General features: G+C 39.3%; 2 protein-coding genes across 2 annotated transcripts; both read right to left on the bottom strand.

Annotated features, from left to right (window-relative positions):
- Window positions 1-3,411: 3,411 nt before the first annotated feature.
- Window positions 3,412-6,890, bottom strand: LOC139222850 (putative ferric-chelate reductase 1). Its single transcript, XM_070854741.1, has 7 exons — window positions 6,703-6,890; window positions 5,629-6,074; window positions 5,351-5,542; window positions 5,135-5,230; window positions 4,809-4,944; window positions 4,515-4,682; window positions 3,412-4,393 (listed from the first exon to the last, which is right to left on the bottom strand). Exons 2-7 carry the CDS (start codon window positions 6,070-6,072, stop codon window positions 4,350-4,352), a joined length of 1,080 nt encoding a protein of 359 aa, XP_070710842.1. The 5' UTR covers window positions 6,073-6,074; window positions 6,703-6,890; the 3' UTR covers window positions 3,412-4,349.
- A 6,979-nt stretch (window positions 6,891-13,869) lies between these two features.
- On the bottom strand, window positions 13,870-23,066 carry LOC139222874 (uncharacterized). The gene is made up of 20 exons (XM_070854769.1): window positions 22,999-23,066; window positions 22,835-22,900; window positions 22,562-22,618; window positions 22,401-22,466; window positions 21,101-21,160; window positions 20,952-21,011; window positions 19,908-19,976; window positions 19,715-19,777; window positions 19,424-19,501; window positions 19,150-19,209; window positions 18,975-19,040; window positions 18,665-18,724; window positions 18,187-18,267; window positions 18,025-18,078; window positions 17,495-17,530; window positions 15,798-15,875; window positions 15,641-15,680; window positions 15,514-15,559; window positions 14,972-15,386; window positions 13,870-14,539 (listed from the first exon to the last, which is right to left on the bottom strand). The coding sequence occupies exons 1-20, from the start codon at window positions 23,062-23,064 to the stop codon at window positions 14,057-14,059; spliced, it is 2,004 nt and encodes a 667-aa protein (XP_070710870.1). The 5' UTR covers window positions 23,065-23,066; the 3' UTR covers window positions 13,870-14,056.
- Between the last annotated feature and the right edge of the window lie 841 nt (window positions 23,067-23,907).

A 23,907-nucleotide genomic window follows, 5' to 3' on the forward strand; every position in this document is an offset into this window, starting at 1 on the left:
CAGGCCACTAACAGAGAAGTTTTAAACATCTGTTCAACAGCGCCTTCACATGTTTGCTGTGTGATATTGCAATAATGGAAAAGAACAGGAGCTTTCTGTGAACAGAGATGATCTTCTACTAGTAAACTTCTTTGTTTAGTTATTATTCTATTTCCTAAATTACATGAAATGAATAAAAACAGGTGAAGGCAAACACTTCACCTCTTCTCTAAATCTCTTCTAAACTGAGTATTGTTCTTAAGTTAGTTTTTAAACACACTGTTTTTCCATTCATATCATTCCACTCCTTGATATTCCTGTCCATACTTGTACATTTCACATTTTATTTTATGATACATAGTGTAGATATTCCGTAATGTAAATATTCCATAGTGTAAATATTTATTTATCATCACAACACATGTTTATTTTGCTATTGCTTTATTTTCCAATGTTGCTTTTATTCACTGTTTCTTGTCTATTGTTGCTGCTGTAACATGTAAATTTCCCCCTATGGGGGATCAATAAAAGAAGTCTAAGTCTAAGTCTAAGTCTAAAGTCCAACATGGGCAACAAGATTCTTACTGTGTATAGATATGTGATATATTTTTTTAGCTTATTTTTTGGATTTATTATTTCACCAAAAAAAAAAATGTGGGTGAGAGTGATGGTGAAGAACTGAAAATTCAGCACACACACACATCTGGCAAAGACTCCTGGCAAGAATGACAAGAAGAACCAGGTAAATCTGTCCAGTCCCACCTGTCCAGGGTGTGAGTGTCCCTCCTGCATCTCTAGCTACGTTCACATTACACTCTTTATTCACACTTGGCACTTGTGCAGCTCATTTAAATGCTCAGATGTGTGTCTTTTAATGGTTCCTCTGTGGAACTGGGCCTTTCAAATTGTTCTGAATGGTGGAGCCATACACTGAACAGAAGGGGGCAGTGATAACAAGTGGTTAACCTGAGCAGGTAGATCATAAACCTCCACAGTTCAACATTCCACCAAAAGTTTATTTCCTTATTTATTTATCTCTGTTTGATTATTCAAAATTAACTCAATTCAACAAATCAGTCAATCAACTTTACTCACACTGCCTACCAAGACACTACTTGTATATTTTTGCATATTATGATGCACTGGCACGCTATGGAAGCTGATTAATCCTTTCCTACCTCAAGGTCAATCAGACAGACAATTACAGAATGAAAATGCAGCTGTATCACATTTTCTGTTTTTTCTGGGGTTTTTTTCAATGCAAATCTGACTACTTTTGATGTGGTGAACATTTCTATTGAGTTCTGCATTTAACATCTCCAAGGTCTTGTCACACATCACAAAACCGCAAGTTACATGACAACAGTAACAGCATAACAGCATAGATATGTAAAACATATTGAGGGGTGTATTATACAGAAATGTGAGCTCGCACTTTATTGTAAAGCGGTTATTTATGTTGATATTAGTAATGAGTACGAATTATGCATTCATAAGGTTTACATTTTGTTTAAAGTTGAAATCAGCGGTTCATGTATGATTTCAACTCAGTACGTTCAACAATGGAAGTGCTATTAACAAAAACCACACACCTGAAATGCTGAAATAATTCATGAGAAAAAATGATCTTATAACCTTGGTTTCAGTTAAATCATTTAAATGCTGGGACCACTTAAACATTATTAGATGTTAAAGTGCAGGAAATCGCTATTTCTAACTTCAAAATATACTTATTGTTAACCTTTACTGAGGACTCTTGGCTGTGCATGTGCACACATACCGTTTTATTAAACACCTCCCACCATTTTAGGGTGCCATGAAAACAAGCCTTCTGATGATTCTAATAAGTGTAACAAATCTCCCATTATTGCCACTCAGGAAAGCAAAATATAGCTTTTGTCAGCTCAGCATTATTAGTTTTCGACTTAGGTATCAAGAATAAAGCTGAAACTCTCTGATAGTCAGAGATTACACAACAAATATCAACTTCCATATTGATCTGTGTGAGTATTTATGACAACATATCCACTTTGACACGGCACTACTTACTCTGTTTTAGTTGCTGAATTTTGCTTTCTTTTGTTGCACTGGTTGCAAAATTAATGAGGCCCACTGGAAGGGACGGGGCTCGCTGACATCAAGGTTACTTAAAGGCAAGAAGAAATTATGCAAACTTCCTTCTGTGCCACATTGTATGACGATGTAAGATTCAACTGTTTTACACATCAGACATTTCAATTTTTTTTCTTATTGTTGAAATGTGTGAGGGGTGAATTGGAGCTCCCCAGAGGAAACTCCACAATACACACAGTGAAACATTGCAAACTCCAGTCTCCTGTTTTTTTTTTTTTTTAGTCATTGGCTAAGTGGGGCCCCAACTCAGAATGAATTCAGCAGTGTTATTGTGTAAATTCATGAAGACAGACAGGAGACACAATGAAGATGGTTAATTTTGGACACCACGGACGATGAGCAAGATGATATGTCACTTCCGGCGTCCATCTTTGTTTGGCTGGCGGAATAAAAAGTATAAGTTTAATGTTTGGGAAACTGGAAAAAGTCTGCATTGTACATCACGCAGAATATGTTGCGTTTCAGCTGGAGAGTCTTGAAGGCACCCCGAAAATATACTAACAGCGGTAAGTGTTGTCAGATGGCCTGTTTGGTTTGTGTTTAGCTGTAAGAAAAATAGCTACGCTACATCCAAACACGTTAAAAAGCACGGACTTGGGCTAGCTACTGCTAACTAATGTTATTTAACAACGTAACGCTAACAGCTACTGCCTATTAAGCTTTTTTTTTTTTTTTTTTACAACCGAAATAACCAAAGCCGTGCTTACTTGGCCATGTGAATTTACCCGGTTGCTTTGTTGCTAACGCTAAGCTAGCTATGCTATGTTATTTGATTAGCCAGTGTTGGCTAGGCTAGGCTATGCGGTGGCTACCGTTAGCTACACATTGCTTAATTTTACCAGCCCAGTTATCCAACTAACATGACAATAAAGTAATCAATGGTTAACTGAACATTTTCAGGAACTAACTAGGAGGTATTAATATTAAAGCTATTTTTTTTTTTCTTATAGTGAGTAGAAATTGGGACTACAACTTTAGTTATGTTGTGCAACCATGCTAATAAATAACTTTGCACCTTGGACTTTAGGGACACTGACAGAATCCCTTTTACCACTTTTAAAACAGCAGCTGTTCTATAGCACTACTATTCACTGCAATTCAGTTTCTTAGTTTGTTATAGTTGATTTTACCTTAGCCTAATTATATTAACCAGATATCATTGTACAACAATTGTAAACATGGTGTTTTAACCCAAATTAATGTAACATTATGTCTCAAATTCAAGAACATGTCCAAAATATTTTAGCACCATCTGCCAACAATATTTAACAATTTCTTAATGCCAATGAAATAAACAGCTTGTGGGAAATATTTATTCAATAAAAACTCTACTGTACTCGACATAATGCAATGTGCTAAATCAGTTTCACCAATATTTGGTATCATACATAGCACTCTTTAAGTGCTCATTTACATGTGGACTTGCACACAGACACGCACGTACAGGAAAATATCCGCCAATGAAGGCTTCATTGTAAAAGCATTGTTGCACCATCAATAATGGGTACATTTGTAATGATAATAACATAATACAAAAACACTTATCTGCCATTTGCTGCTATCATTATGTGTGACGGGAGAGGAGAAAACATTGCTGCTTTGCTTGTGCGTATCTGAAGAAACACGCGAATGTATAGTGATACACAGAAATAACTATGGTCCTTCACAAGGGCACATCTCACATCATGTGAGAGAAAACAAAATAATGTCATGGGTAAGTTCTTCATTAGTTCTTTAGTTTTTCTGCAAATAATTTTGATCCTCATACATTGGTGAAATTTGCCTGACAAATAGCCTGATGGCTCCAATAGGGTTGCCAAGTCATTTCCCCTGATGGTTACAATGTCAGCTGAAAAGGTAACCGGACAGTAAACCTAAAAGTTGTACAAAGCATGACATCTACTGGTTATAGCCAGGTACTGTTTCAATTGAACTGGATCTCAAACTCTCATTTGTTCCCCATTTTAGCCGTTCAAAGATTTACACCTTGAGCTGATTATTTGCCAGCAATTAAATTACTCAAAGGACAGAAATCCAGCAGTGCTATGGTTACAAAACAAACAAAAATGGATTATGCACACATAATCATGTTTAACGTGTTAAATTAAAAACTCTTCATAAGTAATTCCCCTGTTTCCCCAGAGCCCATAACAGATATGAAAGGAGATTGCAGAATTTAGATATGAATGGAAAAGTTGATGATTTTCTTGTCTTGATTCATGTGGGCTTCAGTTTCCTCATAGCATGGCCATACCCAGCACACCCACAGTTATCAGCAGAGCTGTAGTGGAGGATGGGAGAACAGAAAAAAAATAAATTAGACATTGTACAAACACATGTACTCCCTGACACATTTCGTGTAAGTTTGCTCTCTTAAGGAAAACAACTTTATCTCTGCTTACCTTGTGTCAGTGATTGCTGGAGTGTAATGGCGTGGTTAGTGGTCATGGCAATGGGGGGGGAAGTAGGGTTGTTGGTGGAAATCTCATTGCTGACAACGGTGCTGGGATTCTGCAGGTCTACAACTGTGCTTCTTAACCTGGTGTTGGGGTTTCCCAGAGCGCCAGAACCTGAGGGAGCAAGCAAACGACAAATAGATGGCTGATGTTATTAGCACTTGGGAAAACACTGACTGTTATCTGTTTTAGTTCACTGTTGAAGGTGTGTGGATAAGTATCTGTTATATGTTTGCTTACTGCTGTTGAAAGTTCCAGTGGAGATTCCGAGTGCAAAATTTGATGCTCTACTAGTAACTTGGCTTGGTACAGTGGCAGCAAATGTGCACTGGATTTTCTCTCCATTGACACTACCCTTCACAGAGTTCACGTTGAGCTAGAGAGCAAAAACAATTTCAGAGATATCATAGAAGGCTGTTTATATTACTGTTTCTAGTATTATTATAGTATAGTATAGTATAGATTCATAGCCAGACCAGATTAGCTTTATTTACTGCTGGTCACATTAATTACTGCATTTTTTCCAAGCATGCATTGTAGTTCAGTCTGAGGCAAGTAGAACTAACCATTGCCTCGATCAGCTGGCCATCGTTGAGGAAAGTGCCAATGAATTTTACAACACCATTGTCATTTGCACAGACGTAGGTGGTGTCGTTCCCTCCCTGTGGTGCAAAACCAGAAATGGTAAATTTACACAGATGACTTCAAGCAAACGTATGGTTGGGCCTTGGTTAGTCTTAGTTACTATGATTTGTTTGAATGATCTGGACAACTTGACATACCAATGAGGTGTCTGTTGACAAGGTGGCAGCAATGTAGCCTGTTGACTGTCCGGAGAGCCTAAATTCAAAGATTTGACCGCTCTGCTGCTCGACAGCCAAAAAGAAACATGATCCCGCTACGGAGGGATTGCATGCAGAGGGCTCAGCCGCACAGAGCTGTTGGCTCCCGCACCCTACATTAGAGATAGGCGTCTGAAGGGACAAGAAGCAAACATGTAAGCAGGAAAGTGTACACTCTGAAGTTCAACTTTTTTTTTTAGTTTTTTGGCATCACTCACCTCAAGAGTTTCCACTGTGACATTGGGCGTCAGTGGGGGAGCTGCAGCTACTGAAACATTTGTGCTTGCCATGGTGTTTCCAGTTGTTGTCATGCTTGACCCCGTCATTCCATTTGTTGTACTTGCCATGGTGTTTCCAGTTGTTGTCATGCTTGACCCCGTCATTCCATTTGTTGTACTTGCCATGGTGTTTCCAGTTGTTGTCATGCTTGACCCCGTCATTCCATTTGTTGTACTGGCCATGGTGTTTCCAGTTGTTGTCATGCTTGACCCCGTCATTCCATTTGTTGTACTGGCCATGGTGTTTCCAGTTGTTGTCATGCTTGACCCCGTCATTCCATTTGTTGTACTTGCCATGGTGTTTGCAGTTGTTGTCATCGAGGCGTCCACCGATAACCAGGCCAGTGTTACGAACAGGATGGCAAGGATCAATTTGTTGTCCATATCTGGAGTAGGAGGGGTACGTTTTTAAAATATTTAAAGGCAAAATATTTCATTAAACTTAATATCCAATCACTATAATCATGATGCAACATTGTATTCGTGAACAATTTACAAATATCCAGTCAGAAGGTACTGTCTTTGGGTGGTATAAGAACATACAATAGATTTTACTTTTAATGATAGCTCTGTTTGATTAAATTTGCTTTAAGGTGAAACACAGTATACCATGTGAAAACCAAATCCTAATTTTGTATAATGAATGTATATATTAAGGTTAAGAATAAAAATTTTTAAAAAGTTAAACAATATTAAATATGAATGCATTTCCATTAACACAGGAAAGCAGTTTTTGTGAATGCTGTTAACTGAAAACAAATCCAAATTATATAGAAATAGAAATGATAATATCATTATGCATTTTACTAGATATTACTAAAATGCTCACAGTTAACAATTACTCATTAATTAATTACTGTAATTTTAAGAACAAATATTTACAAAACAAGTGAATAACAAACCTAAATGGGAATCAAGGGGAAACTCATATTCCACTGATTACATGTACACCGTGTAGTCTAATGTTCCTTCAGATGTAATTTATTAATTGATTTAAGCATTGTTTTATCTTACCGGTAGGTTTTCTTGTCTTTATTTCCAGTGATGGGTAAAATTTGACAAAGAAGAAAAAAAGATTCCTTGAGTTCCTTGAGTTGAGGATCTCGTGTAGTTGTATTCTCAGGTGTGGCGTAGAGGTGGATTAATTTCGCCACCGATGCTCTGAACAGGATCCCTGGAAAGATGTGACACCTGTTTGTTTAGCATCACTATTTAAACTGGGGCTGGGGATAGTGACGGTATCAAACTCAAAAAAAAATGCGCACAACTTGACATCATGGAGGATGTTCCAAGAGGGTGGGTGGGGAATCAGGAATAACAGGTGTGTATGATGGAAACCAAATGAATTTTTGCCTTGTCACTGCATATTTAACTGTCTGTGTCAGCTTAGTTTCTCATTTGCATTACTTCCTTGACAACTCATAATGCACCTAACTGACCTGATTAACATGCTGAAGACAAGTATTGTCTTTATTGTCTATAGTGTTTTTGTCTGATAAAGCAAGTAGGAGGAGACAAATAGGGCTCCTCTAGTCTGACTAACTCATTTGAATTTTTGGGGAAATGCAGATTTGGTAATCTTGTCATTAGGCAGTTATTAGTAAGTTCAAGTAAAAGTCAAAATCTTCTTTCTGGGCCTACTCTACAACAAGTTGGTGTGGTTCTTTTTAAAAGAGAGACACTTTTGGAGATATTTCTACAAAATATCTCGCCATTTACATTCCTTTAATTCTCTCCCTTCACAAACATCCACCAGTAAGAGGAGGTCGTAAGAGGCAACAACAACATGTAGACGGCATATTTGTGTGCAAGTGAGTTCACGTTTAAAGTGTCACAGGTTTGTACATGAAACCAGTCATGAGACTGGTGGAACAATGTCCAGAACTGGTTTGTCAGTGGCAGTGCAAGCTCGTGTGTTTGCTTCAATACTCACGGTTGTGTTCTGTGGTTTCTTGTGAACATTTACCTTCCAAATCATCGAGCAGGCAACTCAGAAACGTCATATGTTATATGGTTGAGTGATCGCAGGAGCCGACTGAAATGTGATTTTATCAAAGAACCATGGTGGAAACACACTCTCCTAACACACTTTTTTTGTACTTTGTTTTTTGTATTTTGCACTATGAAAATGGACATGATATTAATGTGGGAAAGTATTATTGTAAATGCCCAAAAAGTTGAACAGGCAAGATAACTTCTCATGCACTGTCCTGGTGTAAGGTTAATTGTTTTGTGTTCCCATTAAGCATTCACTTCAAATACATAGCCTGCGTGTATCCACAAACTGTATAGCCTGCAGGTGTGAATTCTTTAGTGATCTCCGTAAAAGCCATTGTTTTATTTATGTAGTAATTTCCTGTGATGTGTGAAAAGGGGACATTTCACAACGACTGACAATAATATCAACATTGCAATAATGTGAACAGTGGCACTAGTCACTTGATCACATGGTTAAATGGTCATGAACATGAAGTAGATTAGAAGAACAAATGGTGCAAAGAGAAAAAACAATGGCACAGACTGACTCACCCTGTGGCATGGAAGTTTTGATCATGGCTTCTGATAAACCAGTCTGGTTGGCATGGTTGGAGTATGATTTCTTCTGAAAGGAAACTGGTCTTGTGATTTTTTTTTTTTTTTTTTTTTTTTCCAGCACATATTCATGGGATAACTCAGACACGAGTTACATAAAAGCTTGTTGCATTTAAGAATAGATGCCTTTAGTAGTATGTTGCAATATGACACAACAGCCTTGCAACATGCAGTTTGTCATGTTGTTACAAAGTAATGATAAGGTAGTCATTAGAGAAGTATGGGGTATAGTATACACACAAGTGTACTATGATTTCTTAGTCAGGTGATGCAGGCTGATATGGAAAGTTTTGTTACCCAGTGTGTAAGCGGGGAAAATAACAAAAATATTGAGAGTGGATCATCTGTGAGGCTTCTTGCTTTTCTTTTTTGTGCCAGTTTTCAATACCAAATACCTCAGTTTATTGCATTATTGGCTACAATCAGTAAGTCAATCATCTGAGGTTTCTGTAGAGAAAAACTCATAAAACTGGCTTTTGGTACAAGGAAGTGATAACAGGGTTTAGTTTGTTCATGGGGATTCAGTGTAAATTCTAGTTGTTTAGTAGAGAGATCAGCACGCTGAACGACTTTGCTGGTCCTGAGCTGACAAACAGGCATAAGTATAACTGTGTGTTTGCACTGTGCTTACTTACATCCACAAGTCTTAGACTGTATGCAAACCACATATTTACCAACCTCTCCTTCATCTCATTGTGTAAATATCCACCCAGCGCTGCTACAGTGTGTGAGGGAGTATAATGAGCATTGATTATAGCCTATGATGTTACCAGTGTATATGCTTTTGAATTCTCCACCATGGGTTTGAATAGTTATAAAACCAGACTGGTTATTGTCTCATGCTGCCTTTGTGCAGGCCTGCTGTCCTACGGTGCCATAATGTTCCTGCTGAGATACACAGACATGTCTTTGAAGTATGTCACAGCTCACCGTAGGTCAGCGGAGTGTGGTCCTGTCGCTGATTGTTTCCTCCAATATCCTGTCGAGATTTTTTTTCTTTCCTTACAGTGTTTATGCACACATTTCAGCGCATACACTGCCACAAATGATCAAGCAGATCACAGGAAACAAAATTCTTCAAGGCACTTAATGTATTTTGTCTTGTATTGGCCGTTGTGTCATTTCTCTTTGCGTTGTGGTTTCATGAAGATGACACTCTTCACTAGTGGACATACTTTATACCCTCAATCCTTACAAGTGAAGAAAAACACACATGAACGTGCCAGAACAGCACCCGTATATGTCTGCTTACATACAGCCCCCAGAAGGATTCCTGCTTTACCTGCATGTCCACAGAGCCTACTAGACTCTCCAGTCATACTAGAAACACAGAGTGACTAATGGTTATGTGATGGTAAAGGCAGTTAAACAGTCAGTGTCACCTGCGTTTTCACTTTTGCCCTCACACCTGATTAATTTCTAGAACAGACTGTTCCCAGCGCTAAACTGTGATACCTGCCATTCTTTTATCTGTGGGTGTGTTAGTTTCCGTTTGGTTTGATTCATTTCATCTCTTTGCGCTAATGTCAAATTTCATAGGAGAAAAAAAAATTGTTTAGGAAACAGGCCAATGGCAATCGTACTGTAGTTTTTTAAGACTTTCAGGGTTTAATATTGGACACATAAAAATCCTCTTGCAATGTTGTAATGTGAAATATTAAGATTATCGTCTAAAACTTGTTTGCAAAGTGTTCACTGTTGTCTTGTTTGCTCAAGGTTTGCCAAGAAAATGCTGCTCTGTTTGTTTGACAGTCAGTCAGTGCCACACTGTCACCCCCCCCTACCAGTAAATGGCAGAAAACAAATGACTGGCATCTCAGGCAAGCCAAATTCACAGAACGCTTGTCCTCTGAGAAAAGTAAATAAATGATTTCACCACATCCTTGTTGTTCCTAGGACAAGAGAAATATTGACGTAAGCACAGAGAAGACCGGTTTTGGAGCTGTCGCCATCAAACCAGGCTCCATCTGAATGGTCACTCACTGAACGATTCATTTACAGAGCATTTGTCTGTATTTTAAGTTTTCTAAAAAATGATACCATTAGAATATATTCAAATGTTATTATAATATATCATCATTTGGTTTGTAAGATTTTGACTTCCTTGTGAAGTCAGACCATAAGTGAACTTAATGACCTTTTCTTCTGAAGGGGTATCTGCTTTACTCTGCTGTCTTACTTACAACTTCATGTACAAAGTGCACAACTTACCATAACTTGCTTACTAAAACTACATTTATTGGGAGAGAGAAAGGGGTTTAAATTCACCATTTCACCAAATAAGATAAAGACTTAAATGGGACATTTTAACAATGTAAAAAATATTGATTCCAGTTGTAATCCTGTTTCCTGTCAGCACACGTAAGCAAGATTTAGTACGGCGTATAGTTTTCTCAGTGCTGTATGAAATGGCATCCACCAGTGTCCCTTTTCACAAAGGTAAAACAAATCTACCAAAACAAGTGGGTAAATTTGTTAAAAAGCAGTCAAAGGGGGAATGGGAAATGTTATTTCCATTAGATAAATGGTAAATCAAGACATTCATTTTTTAATAAATCTCATTTAGTCAATGAACACAGGCTAATCAAATGGAAGAATCAAGGAAAACCTTTCATGAAGGCAGACATTGCCTATAAATTGTAAATTTTAGTTTCCATAAAATTCAAAATATTGATTCCTTCATGTACTGAACACAGAATACCATTAATGGGGAGTTGAGTTTCAGTCTAACCCAGCTAATCTTTCTTGATCTTCAGTAGCAGTGAAGTTTCCTCATACTGTAACTGCATTCCTAGTCCTCCCTTTACTGTAAGCTCTTCACATTTGTTCTTCCTTCCCGTGGTTTAATTTTTAAAAGAAAACTTTGAGGTTTACGAGATTACATCTGCATACTTCCAGTAGATTGGATTATGTAGTGTACCGTGTGACATTAGAGGAAACCTTTAAGAATACAAGTGGCGTGGGGTTGTGGGACCCAAGAAAACCCCATGAGCATCAACATGTTGACAGCTGGTAGGGGTATTTTGAATTCTACACATTTTGGAGATTGTGCAGATTATATGGGCTGTACATTGTGTAAAACTCTCAGGTTCTCATTAAGCTGAATGGCAGCAGTCAGAAATGGTGGAACTGATATGACAACACTTCATGGCTATTAGCGCCCTTCACATTAGGACAATCTGCTCGCTCAGTGACTCCACAGTCAGTCTCATATTCATCTAAACTTGGAGAAATTTGAGGGAACTAACAAATTAGTCGAAATGTATGTTTTATTTCTTGTAAAGTATTACTGTAGTATACTGTAACCTCTTCAGGTTTCCACATGACTTTTGGCCAAAATGTCGTAATTGTAAAGGGTTGTTTCAACAGCCCTTAAGCTGGTGAAGCAGTTATGGCACATTTGCACAGTTCAGCCACAAAGCCTGCATCTCCGTCAGTTACCACGGATCCCTTGGTAAAGTTAAGTTTTATGGTTTAGATTTTATGGATTTTCACATCTAAGCACCTGATGCATTGCTTCAGCGTCTGGTGCACAATCAAAAAACAGAACTTTTTTGACTAAAAACTGGCAGTCAGAGTAAATTAATCTATTTTTTTTTTTACAATTTGTAATGAAGAATTTGTGTGTTTGTCTGATGTTAAATGTGCATTATTATATAATTTTAAATATTAACAGTGAATTAAATTAGTTTGTGTAAGCTTTCACCTCATTTGTCCAGTTTATGGATTGTATGATTGAGTCTCACCACTCTTATCATTCTTTAGATGTGCAGAGCTACAACTCCAATTGGTGCTGATGTTGGTGCTGTCCTGCTTGCTTTGGATGTCTATGCATTATGGAAACCGTACTTTTCTCCAGCTATTGAAGGTACAACAACACAAATAGATTATATAAATTATATATTTACTCGGTAACAAATAACTCCTTTTGACTGATGGAATCCCTGTAGCACTCAGTAAATATTAGACAGGCATTTACACAAGGTTAACACCCAACAAACTACTGTTCCTATTGCTGAACAAAATTCGTCTCTCACAGTCTGACATTTTGTGAAGGACAACACCTGCAACACCTTCATGATCTTTGAATGTCCTGATAATGTTAAGCAGATAAGTACAAGCAAATCAAACTGGCCTCAAGCACGTCACAACCGAAATGTTTTTTATTGAAGCTAGTTAAAGACTGAAACCTGTTCCACCAGAGGCTTCCACAGAAAACTGTCCATAGAAACCGTAAAGGGGAAGGCATGGTCACAAATTCCTTGTGATGGTAATCTTGCAAATTCAGCTGCCTTGCAAGGTTAAAAAGATAAACAAGAGGAGAGCAGACATATTTTCACACTGCACTGGCCCAGTGGAGACATTAAGGTCTAGAGGTTAGAGTACAGTCACCATAATCCCTGAGGGGCAAATTGTGTTGTAGCAAGCAGCTAAAAAGATATAATCATCAGCCTTATTTTGCAACTGTAATGGTTGGATTAACCATTACAGATGCAAAATAAGGCTTTAGACCTCTCATCCCATTGCCGCTTAAAGAGGCTGGATTTATATGATTGCTAAAAATTGCAAATTCCAGTTTTGCACTGGCACAGAATGTTTTTAGGAAGTTTTGTTTGTGCAGTTTTAGCTGTAGTGTAGTTCAGTATCAGAGCAAGTGTTTAAGGGGATCTTAATAAGTGGCCCACAGCTGGGCTGGGTCCCCCCCAGTAAATAAAAATAAAAACTTACCCTGTAAGGGGTACAAGAAAGTGTGACAACATTAATTTTTAACCTTTTGTTAGACAGTAGGTTCACATTTTCTCAAGTCTTAAATCTTAATTCAGTATTTAGACACTCTGTGAATTAAAGTGTTATTAGCCACTAAGAGATCCCTTCTTAAAGCACTGTCAATGTAAGTGTTGGGGGACAAAATGTACAGTCCTCACTTTTTACATAAATTAAGTCAAAGTTAAGCTAAAACTTACATCAAGCTTCAGAAATCTGTGTTAAATGAATCAATGGGGAATCTTACAAAATAAGTCTTTAGTACCATGAACTCTTTCTCCCCCAGTTAGTCTTTTAAGAACAAAACTTGATTTGTTTCACTCAGACTGCTGAAGCCTCTGAATAACCTAAACTTGATAACCTGAACATAAAACACTTTGCACTAAACTAATGTAGATTTTGGTCACCATGACTTGCAGCCAGATTGGACCACAAACAGGTTCAATGTACAAATGGGCATGAGAGTGTTACTCTAAGACTATTCCATAATTCATTTGGTCTATGGACCTTTTGGACTGTTTTCTTAACTTCCTGACATGGTGGATGAGCAAGATGTGATTAACAACTTGTGTTAACGTGGGGGAATTCATAAAGGGCTTAAAAAAACCAGACGGGCAGGATTGTTAACATTTTTCTGTTATTCATGCACAAGGTGATCACGTACATCCACCCCTGAATCCTCCACTTAAAACAAAAAGGTTTTACTCCTTCTGTTTGGTATCCTAATGTTCACAAGTAGTGCGATACAAAAAGGGACACGCAAAAAAAAAAGGCAAGAAAGCAACTTTTATTCAAGAAACTGCAATTAAATTCATTTGGATTAATACTTCATTAAAATTACTACTTTAAATAATAAATACTTTACTACAAAATAGCTCTAGGAAGAAACAATTACAGTAATAATCAATGATTGTAAAAACTACCTCAACTACAATGCCACCTCTGCTGAAAGTACATTAGATGTGGTAAGTGAATTATTAAGGCTTTCATTTGGTTTCATAATCACTGTCCCTCATTCTTCAAGCTCAAGAAGTTTTTTCAGGTCAGACTTCAACAGCTCTTCATCCACTTCCTCCTCCTCTACCTCCACCTCTATTCCATCCATGGTTTTCTGCAGCTGTTCCTTGATGCGGTTCAGCTCCAGCAGCCCGTCCTGCAGGTCCTTACAAACCTCTCGGATCTTAGTAGCAAACTCCGTCTTTGCGCCCTTTTTGAGCTCCATGGAATCCTTCGCCAGGAAGAAGACGTCGAGCGCGAGGAAGAGGCCCGACATGACTCCGGTGGTAACACTCATCACCTGGGCAGCTTTGGCGGCGCCCCCTGCAACGCCGAGGACCTGAACGGTACTAATCAGACTCTCCGTGTTGATCATTAAAGCCTTGCCGGCCCGGCCGCCCTCCTTCATTACGTGTTTAACATTCTGGTTGAGGTGCTTCTTTGAGATGCTCTCAGCGTACTTCTCGAAGTCCCACTCCTCTAGCGTCTCCATCCCCTCCTACAGGAAGGACAGCAGATTTTACATTAGGACCCAATAGTTGCTAACCAAAGCTGAAAAAAGAAAACCTTTAGTTCTGTGGTTGTCAGGTCTTTCATATTGACATATTGAGTATGTTCCTCTTATTTCAAATAGCTGCTCTAAATTTTGACTGAAAACCTGCGTATTAGCCATTGGCACAGGACTGAAAAACATGAAATTTCAAAATAAAACTTGGCTTACTGTTGTGTCTCAGAGTCTTGGTAGAATTTTTCATAGACAATTTAGACTTGTTTAGAGAGGTTAGTTGAAAAATATTGCAGCTCTCCATGTTTAGAGAAAGGTGGGTTATTATCTTAGATACATTTTAATATAATTTCTGATACACAAAATCATGAGGCTATGTTTTAACTCAAGCTTTACATGCAGCAGACACAATCTGCATCTTCTCACCTGCAAAAACTCCAGGCACTCCCTGATGTCCTTGATCTCCTCCTGGTAGTCCTGGATCATCTGCTCCACCTTCTTGCGGTCTGTCTTTGAATGGACTGTGTCTGTGATGTTGGCTGACGCAGACGCCACCCCACCAGCTGTAGCTACGCCGATGCCCACAGCTGTGACGATGAGCGATGCTCCCGCGGTGAACGGGGCCAGAATTAGGCCCGTGATGGTAGTGATAGACCCTGCAACACTGGCCACCCCACCGCCGACACTGGCTGTGACGGTTTTCTTGTGGAAAACGTCGGCTGAATCGGCCAAAGCGAGCAGCTCCAGGATACGCTGTTGGAGCGAGGCGCCGCGCTGGTTGAAAAAGCGAACAAAAAGACGAGCTGCCATGAAGACACGATCGGCTGCTTGTTCCACCACTCTGAGATGAGGAAAGACGTGTTATGGGAGAAACACCACAGCCGTAATGCAATTTTCCGTTCAAAATAAGTAATTAAGAAATATAACTCTACAGGTGAATTCATAACTTGTGTACATGTGCTGCTTACTCTTCAGCATCTTCATTCTGGCTTGCCTCATTCCACTCCTCCCAGCCTGATACGGAGAAGAGAAACCATCACAGCTGCAAGTCTCATCACCAATAAATGTACAAAGCACTGGCGATACACAACGTACCCTCTACTGTTCTCCACCATGCTAGAAGGCCGTCCTCATCCTGGAAGTGAACAAATTGAAGCTCGTTGGAATAATTCTGTACGTCCAGGGAAATTAAATTACAAATAAAACAAGTGTAATGTGACGGAATATTAAAAAGACATAAAAATAAGTTTACATCGAGAGGGTCCAGGACTGTCCCTTCACTAGGCGCCGGTATTTCAGCCATCTCTAGCACCTGAACTTCCACTGCCTCCTGGAGCAGAAAATACAGCACACTGTCAGTGGGCACCAATTATACACAGTAGTAAAATCCTGTTGTGCTGCCATCAAACTGGGGGGAACTTAACCCTGCTGCATTCTTTGGTCTCCTTCAAGAATACCATTGAGTTTTAATGCAACAATATTACACGGCTGTTAAACATGAGTAAGAGCTACAACTACAGCCAACTGACGACCCTTATGAACATGTCACTGATTATCTTGGCCAAAATATCAGTATACAATATTAACTACTATGAAGAAATATTAGCAATAATGTAAATAATAAACATTGACATATTTAAAAAAAGATGTCTACACTTATGGGTGGATTTTAGTTCCAGTGAAAAGGCATGACCTGTTGATGTTTAACGGCAGAGAGGCCACAGGCGTTTATCTCAGGTGGTTTAAAAAAAAAAAAAAAAAAAAATCTACAGCAATGAGAAGCGTGCAGGAACTTCAGCCTCGAACCAACGAGCTGTTCAAGCCTGAATGATGAATTAGGCCCAACCTCTGACAGCTAATACACATTTGGTTTATTCACGTGTCCATTTTGTGGATTACTTTACTTTCTTTTTTTTTTTTAAACTACCTTGGATCACCTGTTATGAAGTACAGATGGGGAATTAAGTTTTAATTCAGAATCATGTCTTCCTGTGCCTTTCGGTCGGTTCACATTATGAGTCTGTTTTAAGTTCACTGTTACACCTGTGTGGTGTTAGATGACTTCTAGTGTGAGCATGTTTACCCTGAGGTAACCAAATGTGTCGATGCAAGGTGTTGTAGTTTTATAATGTACTGCCCATGTTTTTAAATAATTCTTTTTGCTTTGAATTACATTTTATGTGCCTCGTACTATCAATGAAAGGTAAAAACAACATAACACAGTACAGATGTATTGAATTGCACCTCATCCAGTAGCCAATTTCTGTAAGTTAAGGGAAAAAGAAGAAAATAATATTGTTGGACAGTGGACCTACACTACAGACCAGACCGAAATATCAGATGCTGTATAATGAGTCCCTGTTTTCTAGAATGCATTATGGCATGCAAAGCAGGCCGAATGTCACTTTCCGTTGTACTTTACAGTAAATAGGCTGACCTGTCTCTTACGCTCAGAGTTTGCATGTGATTAAGGGATGTGGTTGCCAAAAGGAAATGATGTGGGAAAAATGCAGACTAGAATTCATCGAACAAACCACAGGCCGTCGTGTTTTGGTGCAGTTAAATATGTTCCAACAAACAGACACTGTCCTGTCCTCTGACTACACACCCCCTTTATGAAAATACTAGTATGCTTGGTTGATTGAAGCAGCCATAATGTGCCTTGATGGCTTTGTTTGCATAGCTTCAGAACGCCACTGCAAACTGATTTGCATGTGAGGACATGTGCTTGACAAGCACCAACTTAAATTTGCACAGTGGGAAATCCAGCTGCAGCTCAGCTCGTCCTCTATACTGCACTTTGTTTTTCTTTCCATTTGGCACTACAACCAAACAGTGTCCACCATTCTTCTGTTGGTTTTATTTAATTTTGTTCTGTTAAATTTGTTTGACTTGACCTGAAATGTGTTTGAAAGGTGCTTTACACATAAAGCTGCCTTGCCTACTCACCTGCGGCATCGCTTGAGAGTCGGATGTCGTCGAGTCCTGTGGAACCAAAAAAAAAGTAAATGATTTAAAAAAAAAGAAATTAAAAAAGTGTAAAAAAAAAAAAAAAAAACACTTTTTCAATAAAGAAAAAAGTTCCATTTTATATAACTCAAAGCACAGTGGAATATTTTAGTAGTAGGTGTGGACAAAATGCAGTATCACAAGGTACGGGAAAGAAGTCTATGAAAAATTCTACCAAGACTGAGACACAAAAGTAAGCCAAGTTTTATTTTGAAATTTCATGTTTTTCAGTCCTGTGCCAATGGCTAATACGCAGGTTTTCAGTCAAAATTTAGAGCAGCTATTTGAAATAAGAGGAACATACTCAATATGTCAATATGAAAGACCTGACAACCACAGAACTAAAGGTTTTCTTTTTTCAGCTTTGGTTAGCAACTATTGGGTCCTAATGTAAAATCTGCTGTCCTTCCTGTAGGAGGGGATATGTTGGACCCCTTCATTTAGCAGTGTAATGATGCGTTTACTTGTACCTTTGCTCCGGACCCAAACAGTGCACTGGGCAGAATCCTCTTCATTCTGAAAGTCTAAAGAAAAAGTGAAGAACACATCACTCATCGTTACAGACCCCCGTAAACCATAACTGCACAAGTAATAATACAAAAAAAAAAAAAAAAAAAGACTGTTTTACACACCATAGTTCTTTTCTTTGGCGCCTCTGTTGGCTCGCTTTTCACCTCACTGATGCTGCTGTTGGCATCTGTATACCAAACAGTCTGTGGACATGTTGAGGGGATTCGTTTTTAGATTAGTTCCTGTACTGTAGTTTGATTCACTGTATTTTTTCATTACTTTGAGAATAGATAGTTTAGCTCTAGAGCTGTTCGTTGTTCATGAAGGTGACTGGCACAAGCCTGTCGTTTTGTTTTCTCGTGGTATGTTTGCACATCATGTGCTTCTCCTTTGACAGAGATGCTTTTGATTTTTCTGGTTAGATGCGATGATGAGCATTAAAACCAAAAACAGACTGGATAAAGCATCTGGTAACTTTACATGTGTCAGCTGAGGATCATCTTTGGCAACAAAAAAAGCTCATTTAAATTCATCCAAGAAACTGGTGGTGGAAAAAAGCAAAGCATTCAAGAAAATGAGGAGATGCACTTCATGTCTCACTTGTCTCTCTATGGTGCTGTCACCCAGGCTTTCAGAGCTGGTGGAGTGCTCGCTGCTTCCCTGCTGAGACAATAAATGTTTGAAATGGAAACAAAGGACAAAAAAGAGAAATATCCAACGGTTGCTGGCATTTAGTTATGATAAACTGGGTGGTGAAGTTACGAACACGGACGAAGAATCAAGAATCTTCATCACTGTGGTCTGTGATTAATGCATGTGGTTCACCTCTGAAATATTCCAATTTAAAAAAAACAGAAAACTGGCCAACACCTCCATTCCTTTCATTAAGGGCATCATCATCATGCTGTACCTGCGTCTTCAATGAGGAAGCAGCATTCGCAGCCACAGAGTCTGTCTGACATTCCTCCTCTGGCATCTGTGACACAACAAAAAAACAATTGGCGACTCACCTTGTGCCATGTTTGCCTAATCGATCAAACAGGCAGTTACAAATTCTTAAGTTGAGGTTGGTCACCTGAACGTACCTGTGTGTAAGACTTAAAGGGATTTACTTTCAGCAGCATCCCTTTGAACATCCCAGGGGCCTAAAAGAAGAAAAAATAAAAGGTGAACATAAAGTATTTGGCACCCTTTGGTGGTAGTAATGAGAATAACACTGCAGGGTAAGCGGAGCAGGACCGTGTCATTTACTAAATGATCCCACTTCTGCTGTTCATAACATGACTTCATGAGGGTGATGTGAAGGCTGAGGGTCATTTTTATTTTGCCCAACACCCCTCAACAAAAACGCAGATCTACCTGCTTCTCTGGCAAGTTGTTGTTGTCTGCTAAGCTCCCCCTGCTGGAGGAGAGGTCGCTGTGCACAGGCCGGGGATCCTAAAAGATCAGGCACACGGGGGAGATGAAGAAAGGGTGAGGAGAGGGCAGCCGCCTTAGTGTGCACTTAAAGACTCCTTTTAGCCGACATGCTTGATAGAACGGAAACACCCTTTATTCACACTATGCTTTTCCTGCTTTGACAAGTCAAATTGTCTGTCATGAAAACAGAAAACATCCATTTAATGTCACCACCAGTATAATGACCAGTACCTTTGGCTGTGAGGCTTTGAAGGGGTTGACTTTCTGCATCATTCCTGCAATCATCCCTGGATTCTAAACAACACACACAGTTAGTGGACAATGGAGTCCAAGCACATCAAACAAAACTAATCCCAGTGCCATATAAACAAGCTGCACATATACCAGTCTTGCCTTTTAGGTTATTAGAGCAGACCGTGCTTACCTGTTTGCCTTGAAGTTCTTTGGACTCCGATGGATCTGCAGAATCGTTTGGAGAGTCGCTCTTTGGCACCTGCAGCCAAACAGGCAGATAAATAAAATAAAATCCTAACCAAGATTTGTGCTCTGCTGTGTGATCTTTATTTCCTTTATCTCCTCCCTCCTGTACCTCTGACTGCTGATTGCATGTGAACCTCTATGAAACCTTGAGACATAGATGTCGTCTATTTGCGTCTGTACATTTCTCCTGAATTCATTTCTTTAAAAAGGCCTTTTTTCTCGAACCCCGAGCCAGAAATCTCAACTCAGCAGCACTTACACACACCAAAATATATATGCTATAAACAAGATGGAAATTGTTTTATGCCTGTTGACAGTATTTTCTGATTTTTGGACTAATCTTAATAATAATAATAAAAAAAGAGACATCCACAATAAATGTCACTGTAAAAACATTTGGCTCCAACATGTCAACAAAATCTTTATCCAGTGTTCAGAGTTCTGTTCTGGAAATGTTTGCAGATTAATGCATATTTAATGACATAATGCACCATTTGCATATTCAAACAAAATTTCAGAGCACAAAAAATAATTCTAAGTAATCAATTCACAGTTTCCAATATCTGTTAGTTCAACTCTTTGCCTTTTTCACTTGAAGTCTCACTTCAAGCAGCTTCAACACCTGATTCAGTCTTTTTGATTCTTTTGAGATTAAAATCATTTAAACATCATTTTAAATCAAAGTAATAAGATTCATTTCAACACTCCCATTAAGTGTTTTGTGTCAGTTAGTCCCAATCAAAACGTCGGCTCAACATTTGCATCCCTAACCCTGTTTTTCCTGATACTTTGCCTCTTAAAATGATTTCTGGGTCGCTGGTCACCTCATGTTAAATGTGCAGAGGACATACTGCATAATACGACACCATCATCCTGAACTCCGCCACCATGTACACTGAGGTTTACGTTCATAGCGGTTTTGCAAATCTGAGTACATTAAGAGGACTCTGGTTTGGGGAAGTCATCATTTAAATCTCTCTTCACCCACCTGGTTAGAGTCTGAAACCCTTCTGTGTTCCTGTGACTCTGAAGATGGAGCTTCAGGGACCTGCGGGAGAAAACGGGCTGAGTGAATGCCTGACTGACTGACACAGATCCTCCATTACCTTTGGGACTTTCAGTCATTGCTGTGGTTACCTGGGAGGTAGACTTGAATGGGTTGACCTTCTGCACGACCCCTCGCAGCCCTCCGGGGCTCTGAAATACAAGTTTCAAATATTCAAATCAAATATAAACATTTGCTCTTGTCATTTCAAATGTCTCCAATCTGATGAGATGAAATATAAGACACTTATTTGTTGACCAGATCACAAATCTAATCACTGTCCGTCTCTGGTTTACTGGGCTGCAGGCACATGAGGGTGAGCCCTCCTCCAGTCGGTTTAAGCTGATGTTATTACAAGGACGATTCTGTCTGTGATATTCATGGACAGGATGCCCAGGTGGAGCTGAGGAGAGTTGAGCGTCCGGTTTGGGGACTAAAAGAACTTTCTGTTTTTTGCAGATGACGCTGGCCTGTTGGCTTCCTCAGACTGTGACCTCCAGCAGGCACTGGGGTCGTTTGCAGCCGAGTGAAACGGCCGGGATGAAAGTAAGCGCTTCCAAGTCAGAGGCCGGAAAACTGCAAATTGCCACGTCTGGGTTGGGAGTGAGTTGCTGCCCCCGAGTGGAGGAGTTCAAGTATTTCAGGGTCTTGTTCAAACGCTGAACATTTGATCTACCAAACTGCATTCCAACCCTTACCTATGTTCATGAGCTAAAAAATGAATAACAGATTGCAAAAGATAAGTTTTCACAAAAGCACTGAACTCATAGCCTACTTAACAACTTGTGTAAGGCAAACACACGTCCTTAAATTTGCAAATATTTGAACAGAATCTGGTTAGGATGTGTCTCAAATCTGGTTTCACCTACTGGATTTTAATCTTAACATAATAATATTTCTTGGATGCATTTACATTTGGACTCCATTTACACTCCATGCAAACTGGGTGGATCTCAAAAAGCCAAGTATAAACACAAGAAGCTAGGAGTAAATAAAAAGTCAATATCTGGATTTTGTCTGGATACGAGACACGTGAAAAGACGAGTGTAAATGGTGCCAAAGCATAAATGGGATCTAAGACACAAACAGCTTCACACTGTGCTTTCACTGCTAAACTGGTGTGTCTTGGCTTCTCACCATCAATTTCTCTTGACAAATTGAAAGAACTTTAAAATGAAGAAATCAGTTCATTTTTTTGCACTGACTTGCACGGGTCAGTTATTCAATCCGTGTAATTAAAATTAAATTTAAAATGTTACATCTATTGGCTCACGTTTGTCACAAAGAACCTCCTTAGAGTTTAGCTATGCTGTGTGGCTGCTTTCAATAAAACAGAAACCAATTAGACCCCCTGATACAAGTAAAGCTCAGTTATATTTGAGTCCTTCTCACCTGTGGGGAGTCCGTTCTCTGTTCTACGGATTCTGAGGAAGGCGCTTTGCTGATGGGGGTGGGAGCCTGAAGGGCAAAGAGCAAAACTTTAATAAAGACATTTTACATCAAGTAGTGGAAATTTTAACTAATACTTTTTTTAAAATGTTGTCATGTTTTACCTGTGCGGCAGACTTGAACGGGTTGACCTTGTTCATAACTCCCATCAGCCCAGTCCTCTGATGTTCATACACACAGATTCACAATGAAATAAAAACGCACCTGATTCTTTATGTAAAGATCATTTCTGCTAATAAAGCATATTGACGACCAATGGGAAACGACCGTACGTAAGGCTTTGTCATCTATGAATTCCCTGCTGTTTTCCTTCTATGAATAATCACAATAGAAATGTGAGCTCACAGCTTTGTGGAGGTTCGAGTTTGAATGCTCACCTGCGGGGCTGCGGTCGTTCCTGACTCCTGTTTGCTCAGGCTGTGTGTGATGGGGTTGTCTTGATCCTGGTGATGATTTAAGGCCTCAATTAATTGAACACACACACATGTAAACAAAAATGTCTATTAACCTCCTCCACCACCCTCTCACACACTCTGCATACCTCCTTGCTGGGTCTTGCTGGGACCACTGGAGTTGGGGCTGTTTGGCCCTTTCTGAACATATTCATGCTGAAATATATAGAGTGATAAATATTAAGGTGTGATTAAGGTTAACAAAATATAGCTCCAAATAAATACATTGTCATCAGCTGTTAAGGTCGTTGCTGTTCTCTTTTCTCTGTATAGGCTGACTCACCAAATCCCATTCAAATATTTACAAGTTTAAGGAAGTTGTTTACCTGGCCTTAGGCAAGTTGTTATGTAGGTTTTGAGTCAAGTGCTTTTGTGAGAACTTTTACTGAAGAAATCGGTGAAGAATTTTTTTTTTTCCACAGTATGTTAGGTCACGACACCCACTAGGCCCCCCCACTCCTTATGTCGAAAAAGTCAAACGATGACATTGCAGTAAGCCAATTAAAAAAGTTAGGATGCACTGGTACAAGTGATGCTTTGGTAAATATGAGTGCGCCGAATTGAAACACGTGTCCAACTGAGAGGTAATATGCGTTGAAGTGACTTTCTACAGCATTTAAAATAGCAAATAGGAACAATCATTTAAATTCACAGAATTTTGAACACAGTTTGGTTGTGTCGCTCTCGCACAGAAAAGAGCGTCACATCTCGCTCCTAGCAGTACCACGCATTGTTTGCCACCACAGAGGAATGTTTGACAACACTAAACGGCAGCAACAACACAATGAAAAGAGCAGGGTGCCTACCTCAGTGCTGCGACACACAGAAAAACAGCAAAACGACAAAAGAAAGAAACGCCGGGTTGCAAAGCACCGACAGTTTTAAAGTTCCTCAGTCCTTCACTTCCCCTTCATGACCCAGAGGCGTCAGACTGGTTTGGCAAAAACTGAGGCGGCCCTGAGCAGCGTCCGGTTACAGACTGTGCTCTGATTTCAGGG

The sequence above is a fragment of the Pempheris klunzingeri genome, chromosome 23 (assembly GCF_042242105.1).
Source record: "Pempheris klunzingeri isolate RE-2024b chromosome 23, fPemKlu1.hap1, whole genome shotgun sequence".
Lineage (NCBI taxonomy): Eukaryota > Metazoa > Chordata > Actinopteri > Acropomatiformes > Pempheridae > Pempheris > Pempheris klunzingeri.